The 18,601-nt window shown below is 44.1% G+C and overlaps 1 protein-coding gene across 1 annotated transcript; it reads left to right on the forward strand.

The window, feature by feature from the left end:
* The first annotated feature begins 692 nt into the window (after positions 1–692).
* On the forward strand, positions 693–17,900 carry CHRNA1 (cholinergic receptor nicotinic alpha 1 subunit). Its single transcript, XM_050751787.1, has 9 exons — positions 693–813; positions 5,531–5,676; positions 5,789–5,833; positions 7,487–7,596; positions 10,330–10,525; positions 11,003–11,240; positions 15,054–15,277; positions 16,704–16,943; positions 17,243–17,900. The coding sequence occupies exons 1-9, from the start codon at positions 771–773 to the stop codon at positions 17,372–17,374; spliced, it is 1,374 nt and encodes a 457-aa protein (XP_050607744.1). The 5' UTR covers positions 693–770; the 3' UTR covers positions 17,375–17,900.
* Positions 17,901–18,601: the final 701 nt, after the last annotated feature.

The following is an 18,601-nucleotide window of genomic DNA, read 5'->3' on the forward strand; positions in this document are numbered from 1 at the left end:
CGGTAATTACTCTTCACTTGAATCACAGTGCACAGGACGTGGGCAATTTGCTCCAGCTAATGGTTCGTGTGGGATAGGTATTGCCTGATACAGAGGCAGGGGTTGGAACAACCACTCTGGGGGCCAGTAAAGTCAGTTTTATGGAAGAAGCCGTCTTTGTTAAAAACCAAACCCAATCAGCATGGGGGCTCTCCAGCAGCGGACTCAACACCAGCTACACTCTTCTGAAATCCAGGCAGTCACAAAAGCCCCCCGGCACCCTCAGCCTAACACTGAGGCAGAGGAAATGAAACTGAAGCCATGTTTGCAGAATGTGGATTTTTGTGGTTTAGGACAAACAGCTGACTATCTACTCAGACCAAATGTCCCTAATCAAATCAACCCACAGAGACGAGGTTCTGGTTTACACAAAAGGGAGGCGGTTTGCTCACCATTCAAAATAATTCCTTCCTTTCTATACATTTTTTTTTTTTCATTAAGATCTGACTCCTGGTGCATTTAAAATATAACGCAGTTCATACTCAGCTTGTCAAGGGTAAGCAATTGTGTAAAGCGAGGCACATTTGTAATGGTGTACAGTGCCAGTAACTCCCTGGGCTCCAGGGCTGAGGGCAGCCCAGCTGTCGCTCCCGCAAACAGGTGGTGTAAAACAATAGCTCTAGTGAGCCGACTTGCTTTCCAAACCCTCCAGCAGCCAAGCGCCCAGTCAGAGTGCCAGTGAGAAGTACAGGCCACCACTCTGCCCTGGTCCACACCAGCTCCGGTGGCCCATGGAGCCCTGGCCTCTCCTCCTGCTCTTTAGCCTTTGCTCAGGTAAGTGCTGGGGTCAGGGGATCGGGGAGGGCTCTCCTTTGAGGCTAAAGTCCTGGAGGCCCCCAATCAAAGTCTTGCTTCTTTGATGAGACCACAAAACGGCAGATCCTCCCCAACCAGAGGCTGCTCTGTCAATTTCTTCCTGATGTTAGCTTGATTGAGTTTTTGGATAAAGATTTTTAGTTTGCGTTATCTAATTAAAATAGAAACTGCCTGATCAAAGACTTCAAGGTACACACACACGTCTCTCCCTCCATCATGCCTGGCAGCCAACTCATCCCTCTGAACACTCTGCACCACTTGTAGGACCTGGACCACTTGTGGACCATGGTAGTGTCCTGGGGTTCATATTTAAACAACGACAGAGACTTAGAACAGTGCCTTATAATCACAAACAATGGAATTAACAAGTCCTTTTACTGCCCCAGGAGAATTCTAATAATAAAGAGGACTGATTGACAGCTACATGTGCTGGAGATAGAAACCAGTTAATAATCGTAACTAAACTCTCTCCACAGAGACAGAAGTATTTTGTAATTTTTTTGAATTTGTGAAATAAAAAAGAAATTCCATATGAATGCATTCCTATCTACTTTTTTTTTTTTTTTAAAGGATGTTACTATATATAGGTTTGGGTTTGAATTGAAACTATAAAACCTTGCACGGCATTTGACCTGCATTCTACTCTGGAATGTGTCCTAACACAGCAGCTGAAACACCATCCTGAATCCCAGACTTCCGCTAGAGGGAAACAGGAGATGTTTGCTGATTGCCTCACATAAAAGTTTACTGGTGATATCATCCCAACTGAGAAACAAGGTGGCTGACATCCTGTGATTTTTCATTTCCAATATTGCTCTGAAAAACACAGGCCTTCTGGGCAAGAGGCAAAAAGCTTTATTATTAATTTTTTCAAATAGCAGAGTTGAGTGAAAGAGCCTAAACTCAGATAAATTATATCCTGTGGGATTTGGACTCTGTCCAATCAAAGCTGACTTGGTGTGTGTGTGTGTGCAAAACAACACTCACTGAAAAATTCTTAAATGATATGCTTTAATGTAAAAATCCTTAAGAGAGCTCTTAGGATTTTGGTTATTGCTAACCAAAAATGCATGATTAGCTTGTTAAAGAAGTATGTGATACGTATTTAGGGCAAATCTCGAGTTTGCTGGCATTGATTTCCATGGGTGTTTTACAGAAATTTAGAGCTAGATCAGGCAGTCCAACATCCTCAATTTTTTATTACAAGGAAGCTAAAGCTGACCTGCCCAAGGTCACTTAATTTATACATTTTGGAATGTGGTCAGTTGGAGACTCGGTTTATTACATTCACAGTCAGAAAACACAGCCTGAACTAGCCAAAGGTAGCAAGAGATACAGGATCAGGTTAAGATAATAATGATCTAAGATAATAATGATCTAAGATAATAATGATCTAATAAGGACTAGTAACAGTTCAAACTTTGTTTTGACCAGCCCGGGGAGCTATTTCCTACAGACAAATACAAACTGAACCAGTGTGGTACAAAAGGAACACTTTGAAATTGTGGTTGAGTTTCCCTTCTTAGAATCAGTCCTTTGTGGACAAAATTGTCATTTATATCAGGGACCTTTTTCTTGTGTTAGCTTAACACAGCGTGATCTCTGTTCTATTTATACAGCACTTTTCACTTCAACTTTTTCTTCTCTTTGCCTCTGGAATCCCAAGCACCTCATTGCCATCTTTCTTATGGCATATCACTTTCCAACTTGTTCACAGTTATTTACGTAAATGACAAATGTCAATCTCCTTGAGGGTAGGAAGAAGGATTCACTTTTGAATATCTCAGAGGTCCCAGAACAATGCCTTGCTTACAGTAAACGCTCAATAAATAGTTCATGAATAAATTAATGTTACCATCATCTGACTAAAGATTACAAATATAATCTTGCTAAAAAGGGAGATTTGACATTATTTAATATTTTATCTGCATATTTGTTTATTTATGCCCTACCTTTTTACAAAAGTATTTACTGTGATTCACTGAATCCGTGAAGAACTAATCCAACTCTCCAGGCCATATTGGAGTTGGGAAGGGAATCATAGAGTTCTGACTTTGAGTCCTGTGAGTTTTCTATCACTCCACCCTGCTTTGGGGAGGAAAAAAGAAAAGAATACCAGTGAACCAATCTAAGAAATGAAGCCCTCCTTCCTTACAAATTCCTTAAGGAAGGAACAGACACCTTGTTATTGGCTAGGGTGGGAGAGGAGGAGGTGACTGTCGCTGAAATGCTGATTATGCCTGCTTCTGTCATCCTCCCCTTCCTCTTAGTGGGCCATAGGGTTGCTCTGCGTAGTCCTCCTGCTACATAATGCTGACCATCTGCTCTGTCCTCTGCTTTCTAATATGTTCTTCCTGTCAAACTGGAGTGAACAGTCATTTAAAAATAAGCAGCCCAAGGCAAGGCCAAAGCAACAGCTTCAAATTCAGTGGCCAAGGCGCTCAGTAATCCATTCCAGTCTGCAACCCCACCGTGGGAGGGATGAGGCCCAGGATAGAAAATGCATGGAGGACAGAAGGATTATCAAGTCCCAGGGGCTCAATGGGGTGGTTGCAAAAACTGGATCTTCAAACAACATATTCCCTTCAAGAGTCCTCAGATGCAGATGGTTTTGGGGAAATGTCATGTGAAATCTCTGCATGGTTGGGCACTGAGTGCCCTTGGAACATTTTGGGTTCAGAAAATTTGTGAAACTAGCCATGTGAGGTGGCTCTTGCCTGTAATCCCAGCACTTTGGGAGGACAAGGTTGGTGGATGGCTTGAGCTCACGAGTTTGAGACCAGCCTGAACAACGTGGCAAAACCCCGTCTCTACAAAAAATACAAAAATTAGCTGGGTGTGGTGGTGCGCACCCAGGTAATTTTTGTATTTTTTTATAGAGATGGGGTCCCAGCTGCTTGGTTGGGGGAGGCTGAGGTGGGAGGATTGCTTGAGCCTGGGAGGTCGAGGCGGCAGTGAGCTGTGATTGTGCTACTGCACTGCAGCCTCAGCAATAACCTGTGGAAAGGGGAGATCTGGTTACGTGAATGAAGGCAAATGCATCATGTGTCTACTTCCTCTCCCAGCTCTGAACACACAGTCCCCAATGCACGGAAGGCTTGAGTTACAAAGATCCTTCATAAGACACTTGGGATTTGGAACACATTTTCTCCTAGGAATAGTGGCACTTGCAGTTGTGAGTTTCCAGGACAGCTCACAACACACTGTTAGTATCAAGAGTTAGTGCAGGAGCTCAGCGCAGAATGACAGGATTCTAAACCGAGCTTTGCCCTTACTGGTCACATGACCTTGGACAAGTGGTCCAACCTCCCTGAATCTCAGGTGAGGATATCTGCCCGCCTGCTTCATCTGAGGCTGATGAAGATTGAAAAGAGCTGTAGATAGAAAAGGGGGCCGTGGGTTCTGAGAGTATTAGATGATATTGCTCTCTATCCTGAAGGAAATGTAGTGAAGATTCCTTGGAATCGCTCGTGTTCCAAGTAGGAGCCCCAAACCCAGGTCAACAAAGCACAGTTTTCACTCTACTTTAACAAGTTAACTAGGACGTGTACCTGCCAGCAGTGGTATTTTTTAAAAATCGTGGTCAAATACCCATTTCATAAAATTTACCATTTTAACTACTTTAAAGTATACAATTCAGTGGCATTAAGTACCTTCACATGTTATATGACCATCACCACTATCTATTTCCAGAACGTTTTCATCACCCCAAAGGGAAACATCATGCATATTAAGGAGTCTCACCCCATCCCTCTCTCCCCCCAGTCCCTGGTAACTCCTGCTCTGCTTTCTCTCTGTATGGATTTACCTATTCTGGATACTTCATGTAGATGAAATCATACAATATTTGCCCCATTATATCTGGCTTCTTTCACTTAGCAAAATGTTTCCAAGCTCCATCCATGTTGTAGCATGTGTCAGTACATCATTCCTTTATTCCTTTTACTTGTCTGAATAATAGTTCATATGTATACCATAATTTGTCCATCCATTTACCTGTTGATGGACACTTGAGTTGTTTTCACCCTTTGGCTATGGTAAATAATGCTGCTCTTCTTTTGGGTGTGGACCTAGGAGTGGAATTGCTGGATCGTATGGTAACTGTGTTTAACTTGTTGAGGAACTGCCATTTTACATTCCCACCAGCAACATATGAGGTTCCAGTTTCTCTGCAGCCTTCCCAACCCTTGTTATTTTCCACTTGTTAATTATGGCCACTCTAGAGGGTTTGAACCAGCATCAGTTTTGGCTGTTCATGGCATCATGAGATCTGACGCAGCCAGTACAAGATTTCATTACACTGCTCTGAAACACCAAGATTGGCTTTTTTGTGGGCTTTTTTTTCGTGTGTGTGTGTGTGCCTGTGTGTGTGTGTGTGTGTGTGTTCCTGGCAAACTTGATTCAGCCATGCTGTATTTAGGAATGTCACCTGTCCAAAGTACAAGTGTTGTGATTATCTGGCATACCCCACTGTCACCGGGTAAGGGACTGCACCAGTAACTGTAATTGGAAAACAACTTAAGGCAATAACGGCTGCATTTGGGAGCCTTTCAACAAGGAGGGCTGTGTGCCTTCCATTAGAAGGAACTGAGGCTCATGCCTCAGTTCCTCATGTTCATGTGTTTGGAGGGTGGGGAGCAGAATCTGACAGTGTGGGTGTCATCTGCTGTCTCAGCTGGCCTCGTCCTGGGCTCCGAACATGAGACCCGTCTGGTGGCAAAGCTATTTAAAGACTACAGCAGCGTGGTGCGGCCAGTGGAAGACCACCACCAGGTCGTGGAGGTCACCGTGGGCCTGCAGCTGATACAGCTCATCAATGTGGTGAGACAAGAGCACTGGGGGCTGCCCACACACCCGGACCTCTCACCCCTGGGTTTCCTCCCCTGGGTCCCCTCTCTCCCCCCAAAAAATGATGCCTTATTTTTTTTTCCAGGATGAAGTAAATCAGATCGTGACAACCAATGTGCGTCTGAAACAGGTAACTTAGCCAGATAATCGCATATATGTCACTTTTATTCACCTGAAATTAAACCCGGGCCCAGAGGAAATCAATCTGGGTAACAGGGATATATACCAAAATGTTGAAAGTAGATATTTTGAGATGGTGAAAGCATGGATCCTGTTTGGTTTCAGTTTTGCTTTTTTTTTTTTTTTTACTTTAGGGCTTTTTCTGTGTGTATTAGTTTGCTAGGGCTGCCATAACTGGGTGGCTTAAACAACAGAAATTTATCATCTCACAGTTCTGGAAGATAGAAGTCCAAAGTCTAGGTATTGGCAGGGTTGGTCCCTTCTGAGGGCTGTGGGGAAGAATCTGTCCTAGGCCTCTCTCCTCAGCTTGTAGATGACTGTCTTCATGTTCAGATGGCGTTCTTCTTGTGTATGTAATACATATACGTATGATATATATGTATATTTAAATACATGTATATGTCTTTAAATTCCCCCTTTCTATGAAGACACCAGTCATATTGAATGAGAGTCTATTTTAATGACTTCATTTTAACATAATTACCTCTCTAAAGAACCTATCTCCAAATTAGGTCACATTCTGAAATACTGGGAGTTAGGGCTTCAGCGTGAATTTTAGGGGGACACAACTGAACCCATAGCATTGTGCTTTCCAGTTTTGCTGCAATGGGCACATAGAGGTGGAGTACCCCTTTCCCAAAATGCTTGGGACCAGAAGTGTTTCAGATTTTGGATTTTTTTTTAATTTTGAAATATTTGCATATACTCACCAGTTAAACATCCCAAATCTGAAAATCTGAAATTCAAAATTCTGCAATGAACATTTCCTTGAGTGTCACGTTGTGCTCAAAAAGTTTTGGATTTTGGAGCATTTCAGATTGCAGATTTGGGATCCTCAACCTGTATTACTTTTCTTTTGAGACAGAGTCTCACTCTGTCGCCCAGGCCAGAGTATAATGGCACGATCTCGGCTCATCGCAACCTCCGCCTCCCAGGTTCAAGCAATTCTCCAGCCTTAGCCTCCCAAGTAGATGGGATTACAGGTGTGCACCATCATGTCTGGCCAATTTTTGTATTTTTAGTAGAGATGAGGTTTCACCATGTTGGCCAGGCTGGTCTCGAACTCCTGACCTCAGGTGATCCACCCGCCTCAGCCTCCCAAAGTGCTGGGATTACAGGCATGAGCCACCACGCCCAGCCATTACTTTTATAATGTAGAAAAATATATGGTACTTTTTAAAAATGATGCTGCCTGCTTGAGGAAAATGTTCACACTAGGATCTTTCTCCTTTCCTGGGGGTGGACAGGGTGACATGGTAGATCTGCCACCTCCCAGCTGCGTGACTTGGGGGGTTCCTTTGTTTTCTCATCTGTAGAATGAGGTCAGTAATCACCCTCCCTCATGGGATTGTTGTGAGGACTAAATGAGTTAATATAGGTAAGGTGGTTGAAACAGTGTGAGCACATCATCAGTGCTGTTTGCTGTTCTTATTTACTGAAGTGAAAGCTGAATTCTGAATCCAACTTTTCTTATGGAAGCACAATTTCTGTCAATACTGAATTCCCATGCACATCAGGGCTCTTGATAATCTTAGATTTTAAAAATAAATCTAATAATCTCCTGTTTTTGACTTTTTAATTAGCTGTATGTCTTTGTTTCTAGCAATGGGTGGATTACAACCTAAAATGGAATCCAGATGACTATGGCGGTGTGAAAAAAATTCACATTCCTTCAGAAAAGATCTGGCGCCCAGACTTTGTTCTCTATAACAAGTGAGCAAACTGCATGGGTGGTGGAGGGCGCTCCTGGGGCAGGTGGAGTAAAGTGCCCTAATGGAAGGGCTGCGCGCTCGGAATGCTTCTCACCACTGCTAATATTAAATCACCCAGGATGGTGGCTTACACCTATAAACTCAGCACTTTGGGAGGCCAAGGTGGGAGGATTGCTTGAGGCCAGGAGTTTGAGATCAGCCTGGGCAACGTAGCAAGACAACGTCTCTAGAAAATTAAAAAAATAAATCACTCTAAACCAAGAGCCAAGTTGATGGGCTAGGGATGCCATACGGTGTCTCATGACTTAAAGAGAAAGGATTACTGCAGCCAAATTGAATCCAGGCTGAGCGTGGGGGACATTTGATCCCTGAGAGCCCCTGAAGCACGTGTGGCAACTTTCCAAGGCACCCAAATGCCCTATCGCTGAGTTCCTTGGAATCCAGTGTCCTCCCTACCAAATATTTCTGAGCCTACTGGGGTTGTTACTCATCACATCCTGAACGCCTTCCTGACACCCACTGCTGCTGTTGGCCTGGGATGCCTTCACTGCCTGTCCACTGGGCCCCACGACAGACTGCATGTTGTGAAATTATAATATTATTCAAGACGTGCTAGTCTAATGACACATTCATTAGCATACGCCCTTCATTTGTCAGGAAATGCTCATTTTCAAAAAGCATCCTTCCCCGGCAGAAGCATGCGACACCGGCCCGGAGGATTTATGGTCTGACATTATACAACATGTGTTGGGGGTCTACAAGCTGTGTGTCCTAGCAGACTCAGGGAAGGTGACAGGGCTAGTGGATGAAAACCATACCCTTTAAGGCAGGCCCTTTCAAGCTTCGATTTTCTGCCACATGTTGTCCAATTATACCTGGGGTTCAAGTTTGAGCCAAATTTTTCGATCATTTGTGTAACCTTTTTGGACAAATGGGCTGATAAAGTATCTTTCAGTTCCTCTTCCAGTAGGAATCTGAGAAGAGCAATTAAAATCCTTTGGTTCTTTTGCCAAACTCACTGAGGAACACCCTGGTGAGGAGAGAACTCTGTTTTACTTGCTTACTGGGAGAGACTAAGCAATCCTATGACTCTGCCCTTCGGGCTGCTTTGGGTGGGTCCAGTGCCACACAGTTTTCCAGGTACAGAGCCCACTTCAGTCCCAAGGAAAAACCAACGGGAAGAAAACCTCTTGATTTATGACATGAGGGACCAACATATGCTATGATGTGCCTGAAATCCCACTGAGACAGACCCCATCCCGCCCATTCAACACCTATTCTAACACCCTGCCCTCTGCTAAATCCCTTGAACACAGACTGTTGTTTATGGAAAGAGTAAGTTGTCCACTGAATAAGGCCAGCAGAAGTGGCTTATTTTGTTTTTTTAGAACCTCCCATGGTGTCTGTATTTTTAAAAATAATAAATCATTGCCAACAGTTGAAAACCAAGAAATATCACATTAAAATCTGTTTTTTAGCCTCTCTAGAAAAATCCAACATTGAAACTTCCAGAATTCTTTTTGAGACAAGGTCTCTCCTCAGTTCCTCAGGCTGGAGTGTTGTGGTGTGATCATAGCTCATTGTAACCTTAAACTCTGAGGGGCTGAGGCAGGAGAATGGCGGGAACCCAGGAGGCAGAGCTTTCAGTGAGCCGAGATCACGCCACTGCACTCCAGCCTGGGTGACCGAGCGAGACTCTGTCTCAAAAAAAAAAAAAAAAAAAAAATCTAGGTTTCCAGCTTCTGAGGAAGAATCCAAATCTGGCAAGATTGGGCCTTCATTCCCACACGAGCACATCAGGGAACACTGCAAGGTGGCACCTTCCTGACAGGAGAGAGGGGCAGTCTGTTCAGCAGTGTCACCCTGCACTCATTCCTCACCTGTCTGGCCCTGGAGGTATCTGAGTTTGTGACTCCACTCCAGAGAGTTCTAAATCATTCTTTAAAAAGCAGTAGGCCAGTCAGGCACGGTGGCTCACTCCTGTAATCCTAGCAGTTTCAGAGGCCAAGGCAGGCGGATCACTTGAGGTCAGGTATTCAGGGCCAGCCTGGTCAACATGGTGAAACCCAGTGTCTATTAAAAATACAAAAAATTAGCCAGGTGTAGTGGCGGGCGCCTATAATCTCAGCTACCTGGGAGGCTGAGGCAGGAGAATTGCTTGAACCCGGGAGGTGGAGGTTGCCGTGAGCCAAGATTGCACCATTGCACTCCAGCCTGGGCAACAAAGCGAGATTCTGTCTCAACAACAACAACAACAACAACAAAAGTAGTAGGAGGCCCCTTCCCTAACCTGCTTGTCACAGTAACGAGCCCCTGGAGGTGCTTTTATGTAAAATTCCTGTTTTTTTTCCCCCAACACAGTACATCAAGGAGGCAATAGATGAAGATTAACATTACAAATACTCCTGAGGGTGGAAAAATAATCTGGGATGCAGTGGACCCACGTTACCTGTTATTTCTTTAAACCTGTGGGTTCCTACATTCTTTCCCAGATACTCAGATTCAGGGTTTACTTAGAGGGTGTGCAGGACTCGGTATTTTTAACAAGCACTCCAGTGATTCTTATTATCAAGTTTGGGAAACATTGTAATAGATAAGAAGTGACACTGCCCAAAAGAGCGCTTCTATAATTAGCACCTGAATAATTAACAGCTGTCTCCTGTTAACATTCCCAAGCGGAATGGAATGCTCATCTGTCACTTGGAGCCATTTTCCTCTTTTATCCCAATTGTAGTGCAGATGGTGACTTTGCTATTGTCAAGTTCACCAAAGTGCTCCTGGACCACACTGGCCACATCACATGGACACCTCCAGCCATCTTTAAAAGCTACTGTGAGATCATCGTCACCCACTTCCCCTTTGATGAACAGAACTGCAGCATGAAGCTGGGTACCTGGACCTATGACGGCTCTGTCGTGGCCATCAACCCGGTAGGTGGTGGCCACATATGATAAGGGTGGTTTCAGGAAAAGTGTGATTCGGGTCTCCAACTTTTCCTTGGAAAATCATAGGCTGTCAGTACCAGTTAGAACTCAGGAATCATCCAGGTTGATGGTTCGAGTTGTTTGGCAAGGGAGAACAAAATGGGAGCTTAAATTAATTTGTTACGCCCAGGCTCAGTCTCAAAAATTTTGATGTAATGGGCCTGGGTGGCAGTAGGGCATCAATATGTATTAAAGCTCCCAGGTGACTTGAATGTGTAGCCAAAATGGAGAATGCTACTAGTCCAAACCCCCTTATGTTATAGGAAAGGAATCTAAGACCCCAAAGAAGTAGTGCCCCAGAGTCCCTCCTGGGTGTGTGACCCACAGAGCTGGAATCTGTGGCCTTGTCACTGCTGATTACAAAACGCTGCCCCTCATCAGGGTGACCTGCCTGGGATTTCAAAACCTCATTTCCTTTCTCAGGAAAGCGACCAGCCAGATCTGAGCAACTTCATGGAGAGCGGAGAGTGGGTGATCAAGGAGTCCCGAGGCTGGAAGCACTGGGTGTTCTATTCCTGCTGCCCCAACACCCCCTACCTGGACATCACCTACCACTTCGTCATGCAGCGCCTGCCCCTCTACTTCATCGTGAATGTCATCATCCCCTGCCTGCTCTTCTCCTTCTTAACTGGCCTGGTATTCTACCTGCCCACAGACTCAGGTGGGTGCGGTTGCCATGACGGCTGCTGCTGACGCTGATGGGTCTCGTGCTGCTATTTTGGGGAAAGCCAGAAATAATCATGTGCTAACAAACAGGCAGATCGACCCGAACCATCATCATTAGGAGGGTGTATTTGCTGAGTGGGCGTGTGCAGTGGTGAGAGTCACCGTGAGTGGAGTTCACAGCTGGGGCAGACATCCAGAGCGGCAGGGAGTTGAACATGACCCTCAAGATGCACGTTGTAGCTCAGGCTGGTTAAAGTACATTAACCACCAATACCTATTTGCTGAATACCAACTGTGTGCCCAGAAATGTGCTGGGTAAGGTGTGTGATCCCAGACACTTCTCATGCCACTTCCACGATGAAGTCACCTTCTATATACTGACTAATCCTGGTCTTGCTCCTTTACCCGCTGCTCACCACTTGAAAATAGATTCTGCATATAGAGATATTCTGCATATAGAGATATGCAGAATCTATTTCCAGACGGCGGCATCTTCACACACAAGACCTTACTTCCCAAGCGGCTATTCTTTCTCACATATCAGCCTAGACAACTTACTCACCTCCTATTGAGTAATCATATCTGTGACATAATTTTATCAAACAACAACAATCTACTAGAAAGGAGGAAAGGGTACCCATCTGCCTGCCCGCAAGTCACTATTCATAAACAATTTACGGCAGACAAGTTTGGAAAAAAGAAAGATGCTACAGACGGACCTCAAGTTTATGACAGGTAGCAATTTTTATCAAAATGACTTAAAAAAACACCCACGAAACTTTAAATCCAACTTGCCAACTAGGAAAAAAGATTATTCATTTACTCAATGAATATTTGCTGAACAAATATTATGTGGCAGATAGACCGTAGAGAATAAGACAGAAAGTGCCTCACCCCACAGAGTGCATGGTCCAGTGACTGCATTCGGGGTTTTGTTTTTGTTTTTGAGACTGGGTCTCACTCTGTTGCCCAGGCTGGAGTACAGTGGCGTGATCACGGCTCACTGCAGCCTCAACCTCCTAAGCTCAAGTGATCCTTTCACCTCAGCCTCCTGAGTTGCTGGGACTACAGGCATGTGCCACCACACTTGGCTCATTTTTGTATTTTTTGTAGAAATGGCGTTGCACCATGTTGCCAAGGCCAGTCTCAAACTCCTGGGCTTAAATGATCCGCCCACCTCGGCCTCCCAAAGTGCTGGGATTATGGGTGTGAGCCACTGTGCCTGCCCTGCACTCGTTTTTAAAGAAATTATTGCAAACACAATTTTTTCAATCTTCTAATCAAATGCAACTTTTTACATTAAAAAAATAAATAAATAGAGATGGAGTCTTGCTATGTTGCCCAGGCTAGTCTCAAACTCCTGGCCTCAAGTGATCCCCCCTGCCTTGGCCTCCCAAGGTGTTAGGATTACAAGCATGAGCTACTGCACCAGGCCCTCAAATGAAACTTTTAAAAATAAAAACACTGTCGGGGCATTATAGGAACTAACAAGAGTCTCTATAAACCTTAAATGATTTGCACCTGAAAAGCACTTAGGGGCCAGATGCAGTGGCTCACGCCTGTAATCCCAGCACTTTGGGAGGCCGAGGCGGATGGATCACTCGAGGTCAGGAGTTTGAGACCAGCCTGGCCAACATGGTGAAACCCCATCTCTATTAAAAATACAAAAAATTAGCCAGGTGTGGTGGCACATGCCTGTAATCCCAGTTACTTGGGAGGCTGAGGCAGGAGAATCGCTTGAACCCTGGAGGCGGAGGTTGCAGTGAGCCGAGATGGCACCACTGAACTCCAGCCTGGGCAACAGAGTGAGACTCCGTCACAAAAAAAAAGAAAGAAAGAAAAGAAAAGAAAGAAAGAAAGAAAGAAAGAAAGAAAGAAAGAAAGAAAAAAAAAAAAAAGAAAGAAAGAAAGAAAGAAAGAAAGAAGGAAGGAAGGAAGGAAGGAAGGAAGAAGGAAGGAAGAAGGAAGGAAGGAAGGAAGGAAGGAAGGAAGGAAAGAAAGAAAGAAAGAAAGAAAGAAAGAAAGAAAGAAAGAAAAAAAGAAAGAAAGAAAGAGAAGAGAGAGAGAGAGAGAAGAAAGAAAGAAAGAAAGAAAGAAAGAAAGAAAGAAAGAAAGAAAGAAAGAAAGAAAAAGAAAGAAAGGAAGAAAGAAAAAAAAAGAAAGAAGAAGAGAGAGAAGAAGAAAGAAAGAAAGAAGGAAGGAAGGAAGGAAGGAAGGAAGGAAGGAAGGAAGGAAGGCAGGCAGGCAGGCAGGCAGGCAAGAAAGAAGGAAGAAAAGCACTTAGGACAAAGATTATGCTTGATGATAAATGTTGGCTATTATTATTATAATTATTAATCAAGAAATTTTATATAAGCGGACAAATATTTTGTATTTGTAGTTGTCTTCTTTTTCACTTGGAAAGGTGTTCCTACCCACCAGGTAGAACTGACAATATGCTGTTAGCATCCGCGCCGTATCCTATACATACACACACATTCTATACATATTCTAGAATCCGGAAGCAGCCAGTAGGGGAAAGCTTCATCATTGAAAGCAGGCTAACACAAGGGTTTCCAGCAGCACCAACAGCAAGGCCAGCCCAGGGAAAGTCCCTCCCAGAGCTTCTCTGCTGCATCTAGTAAAAGATTTTTCATTTACTCAATGAATATTTGTTCAACAAATATTCATTGGTGAGGTCAAGCCTCACAAAAATACCTCAGTGCCATTCAGCCCCTGACCTTCCTGCTGCCAAGTTTGCCCAGCCAAAACCCTCCTGAGATCAAAGGGTCTGCAGAAAAGAGGTGGGGGCTGCGGAAATCCCTGCTCCATTAGTATGCAAAACAAAACAAACAAAACAAGAAATAAGTGAGAAGACAAACTTCATCTTACATGAAAATGAGACAGTGAGTGGTGTGAAACCACCGTATCAGAAGATCACTCAGGATGCCAAGGAGAACTCCTTAGCCTTTCGGATTTTGTCCTTTTCTTGGGTTTTGGTGTTACAGCTTGCTCCCTTAATAACAGAAAGAAACATGTACTTCCAGGCTGCCCATTCATCTGCTGGGTAATAAGTAGGCCAGGGGTGATTCAGTTTTATGAGGTTTAATGCATCCTGCTGCAGATGGGAAATGCCACACCGAGTCCAGCTTGTCCACCCAGAACTCCTATCAGTTTCCTGGGTTCCACCAAGGATCAGAAATCTGGAGCATGAGATGAAATATTGTTCCGTTTTCTGCTTGGCAGCCTCTAATGGAAATGCTTGCCACTGGCTGCTGTCAGAAAAGTCAAGGTATGGAGGTTACACAGGAAATTCTGCAGAAAAAAATGCTTTGAGATTTCCCAGAATAATGCTTTGAGAACATGTCGGTCACATTCCTCTTACCCTTGGGTTTCAGTGAATGAGTTTGCTTGGGCTGCCACAAAAAACACCACAGACTGGGAGGCTTAGATAACAGAAATGTAATTTCTCACAGTTCTGGAGACTAGAATTCCAAGATCAAGGTGCCAGCAGAGTTGGTTTCTTGTGAGGCCTCTCTCCTTAGTTTGTAATGGCCATCTTCTTCCTGTGTCCCATGGCCTTCCGTCCACGCATCTGTGTCCTAATTCCTCTCCTAATAAGGACACCGGTCATACTTGATTACTCACTACCCCATATCACCTCATTTTCATTTAATTACCTCCTTAAAGTCCCTGTCTTCAAATAGAGTCACGTTCTGAGGTCCCAGGACTCAGGACTTCCACATAGAAATGGTGGGGTGGGAGGAACATTGCAGCCCAACCCAGATAGGTGGTTGTGGGATTTTTTTTTTTTTTTTTGTCTTTCCAGGGGAGAAGATGACTCTGAGCATCTCTGTCTTACTGTCTTTGACTGTGTTCCTTCTGGTCATCGTGGAGCTGATCCCCTCCACGTCCAGTGCTGTACCCTTGATTGGAAAATACATGCTGTTCACCATGGTGTTCGTCATTGCCTCCATCATCATCACCGTCATCGTCATCAACACACACCACCGCTCACCCAGCACCCATGTCATGCCTGACTGGGTGCGGAAGGTGAGTGGGGAGGCCCTTGCAGACTCCACGTGGGGGCACATCTACAGGCCTCCCCTTCGAGGAACCAATGGGTTTCTAGCTAATACTTGGGGCTATTTAGGAACTGAGTTCTTTTTTTTTTTTTTTTTTTTTTTGAGACGGAGTCTCGCTCTGTCGCCCAGGCTGGAGTGCAGTGGCACGATCTCGACTCACTGCAAGCTCTGCCTCCTGGGTTCACGCCATTCTCCTGCCTCAGCCTCCTGAGTAGCTGGGATTATAGGCGTTCACCACTAGGCCCAGCTAATTTTTGTATTTTTAGTAGAGATGGGGTTTCACCGTGTTGGCCAGGATGGTCTTGATCTCCTGACCTTGTGATCTGCCCACCTCGTCCTCCCAAGGTGCTGGGATTACAGGCTTGAGCCACCGCGCCCGGCTGGAACTGAGTTCTTTCTGGGCTTTAGAATTTTTGGAAGGAACTTTCTTTGGCCTCTTTTTAGGAATAAATAACTCCTGTAGCCTTCCCAGAGAGAAAAGAAAAACAGAATTAACAAAGCTCATTTCAAATTCAAGTTTAAAGAATCTCTTTAATTAGAGAAGATCAACAAACGGCTCTTTTTATTGAAATGCCGTGAAATTCTCGAGATTTCTTTTGTATGTTTTCCAATTTGTGAACAGACTGGCTGACTTTTTGCTGGTGAAATCATCTGTTGAGAATAGAATGAGGGCTAGAGATGCGGGGTTCCTCATAAGAGAGGGTCAAAAGGTGACTTTTAGTGAAGGACTTGCTCTCAAATATTTACATTACTGAATTTAAAAATTTAACATTTCAAATATGTCTTTCTTTGACAAAACTTAACAGAGACACTGAAGTCCAGGATCTTTTGTGCAGAATGTAAAATATTTGTCAGGAATTGACAAAAGAAGCTACTGCTCACAATGTACTCTTTTAAGAAGAGAGTTAAGAGTCCCTGTTTCTGTAAAGGCTGTTAGACGGCTCCTGGCAATACCTGTACTGCAGTTTCTTCAGGAACAGGAAACAGAAGAAAACAGTCTAGCTGTTTTGTGGGATATATTTGAAGTGGAGGCGCCCCTTCTTTAACCATTTGATCCGGGTGACACATTGCCAAGGCAGTTTCCATACCTGTAAGGGATCCTGAAGCTTTTAAGCTCATTGGTGGCCCCAGGTCGATGACTGCACATGGGCTCCCTCCGGTGGCGAACTTCTCACATTACAGAATCATCGCTGTTAACCATAGCCGTTTCACAGGAAGGATACAGAGGGATCTTTGAAAAAATCTAGTATAGTTCTTTTGTTTTAAGGACAAGAAGACTGAAGCCCAGAAAAACCGAATGACCTGCCCCAAATCACACTGATAGTTCAAAGACAGAGTTTTATGCTTTCCTTGTGGACAATAATTCTCATGCATGGATTTCTTTTCTGTATTAGGTTTTTATCGACACTATCCCAAATATCATGTTTTTCTCCACAATGAAAAGACCATCTAGAGAAAAGCAAGACAAAAAGATTTTTACAGAAGACATCGATATCTCCGACATTTCTGGAAAGCCAGGGCCTCCACCCATGGGCTTCCACTCTCCCCTGATCAAACACCCCGAGGTGAAAAGTGCCATCGAGGGCATCAAGTACATCGCAGAGACCATGAAGTCAGACCAGGAGTCTAACAATGTAAGCTTTGTGGCTTGAAATCCACGCCTCTGGGTTTAAATGGTCAAATGCATAAGCACAGATGGTGAGTTGACTTGACAAGTAGGTGGCATACAACAGGCAGCTACTGACCTGAGATGAACCCTGGTGACCACCTCTAGACCACCTTAGTAAGTTATCACTTTGTAAATAATCTATTCAAAAAATAAAGATAATGTCAGCCAAGGGATGGCAGGACTTAGAGATCTACAAATTAAAGGGCCCTTAGATGATGCAAACCACCTTAGGGAGACTCTGTCTAACATTTTCCTCTCTCCCAGGCAGCGGAGGAGTGGAAGTACGTTGCAATGGTGATGGACCACATTCTCCTCGGAGTCTTCATGCTCGTCTGCATCATCGGAACCCTAGCCGTGTTTGCAGGTCGACTCATTGAATTAAATCAGCAAGGATGAGCAGAAAGTGAGCTGAGCCTAGCTCTGCCCCAGAACCTACCAGAGCAAAGAAGGGCAGGAGAGGAAGATTTGTCTGCTTGCTACACTCGCACTTATCAAACGTGTAATCTTCTGTACTTATTATTGATAAGATTTACCTTTATGTAAGTTTATAGCCTTGAAGTGTTTTCACATTGCTTCTCCCTTTAGTTCTGCTGTCTCCCTGAAGAGTGAACCCTCTTTAGTAAATGAAACTAATCACTAAAAAAGTGTTCATTTCCAGTGTCTGGAAGAGTTTTTCCCAGGATAACTGAGGTTTTCTGTTGCATTGTCATTGCTGTTATATTTATGTGTTTACTTATTTTGTCTAACCACGAGACCACTAGGGAGTTGCTGATGTTCTTTTTAAAATGTAGTGTATCCTTTGCTTAACAGTCAGTTTTGTACCTACTAATAAAACCCCATCTACCAGTCCTAAAGAGATAAGGCATTTGATTCAGAGAGAGAGGGAGCAGTAGAAATGAAATAAACTAAAATGCAAACTGCATCAAAAATCCATGGGTTTTTTTGTTTGTTTGATTGTTTTTTGAGACAGGGTCTTACTCGTATCACCCAGGCTAGAGTGCAGTGGCCCCATCTCATCTCACTGCAGCCTCCATTGCCAGACTCAGGTGATTCTACAGGTGCACATCACTACACCCAACTAACTTTGGTATTTTTTGCAGAGACAGGGTTTTGTCATGTTGCCTAGGCTGGTCTCAAACTCCTGGGCTCAAGTGATCCGCCCACCTCGGCCTCCCAAAGTGCTGGGATTATAGGTGTGAGCCACTGCCCTTGATAAAAATTCCATATTTTAAAGCAGATTTCTAGACCTGAGAAGTCAGAGAAGGTTTACCTGTCTCATATGGCACCTGGGCTTGATCAGGGTCTGAAGCGAAACAAGTCCTAACAGTAGGGCCTGGGCACTGTGGAAATCGTCTTGCCTGTATGGGTTGACTTCATCCTCATACCCTTCATAAAATCTTAGAATGTCCCTATTTTACAAATGAGAAAACTAAATTTCAGGGAAATTCTGTAATGTCCCTATTTTACAAATGAGAAAATTGAATTTCAGGGAGGTAAAGTTCTCTGCTCAAACTAGAAGAACTAAGATTTGAATCCAGACTTTGAGATTCCAAAGCAGCTCCAGGCTGGGTCAGTTCATCTGTTCACTGGCTCTCCCAGCCACCCCTGGCTCCATCTAGGCCA

The sequence above is a fragment of the Macaca thibetana genome, chromosome 12 (genome assembly GCF_024542745.1).
Source record: "Macaca thibetana thibetana isolate TM-01 chromosome 12, ASM2454274v1, whole genome shotgun sequence".
Classification (NCBI taxonomy): Eukaryota; Metazoa; Chordata; class Mammalia; order Primates; family Cercopithecidae; genus Macaca; species Macaca thibetana.

What these genes read in the sequence shown, in the direction of transcription:
- CHRNA1 (XM_050751787.1), top strand. Translation starts at nt 771, where the DNA reads ATGGAGCCCTGGCCTCTCCTCCTGCTCTTTAGCCTTTGCTCAG. An exon ending in GCTCTTTAGCCTTTGCTCAG is followed by an intron (nt 814 to 5,530) that starts GTAAGTGCTGGG and finishes CTGCTGTCTCAG; the next exon opens with CTGGCCTCGTCCTGGGCTCC. An exon ending in CAGACCAGGAGTCTAACAAT is followed by an intron (nt 16,944 to 17,242) that starts GTAAGCTTTGTG and finishes CCTCTCTCCCAG; the next exon opens with GCAGCGGAGGAGTGGAAGTA.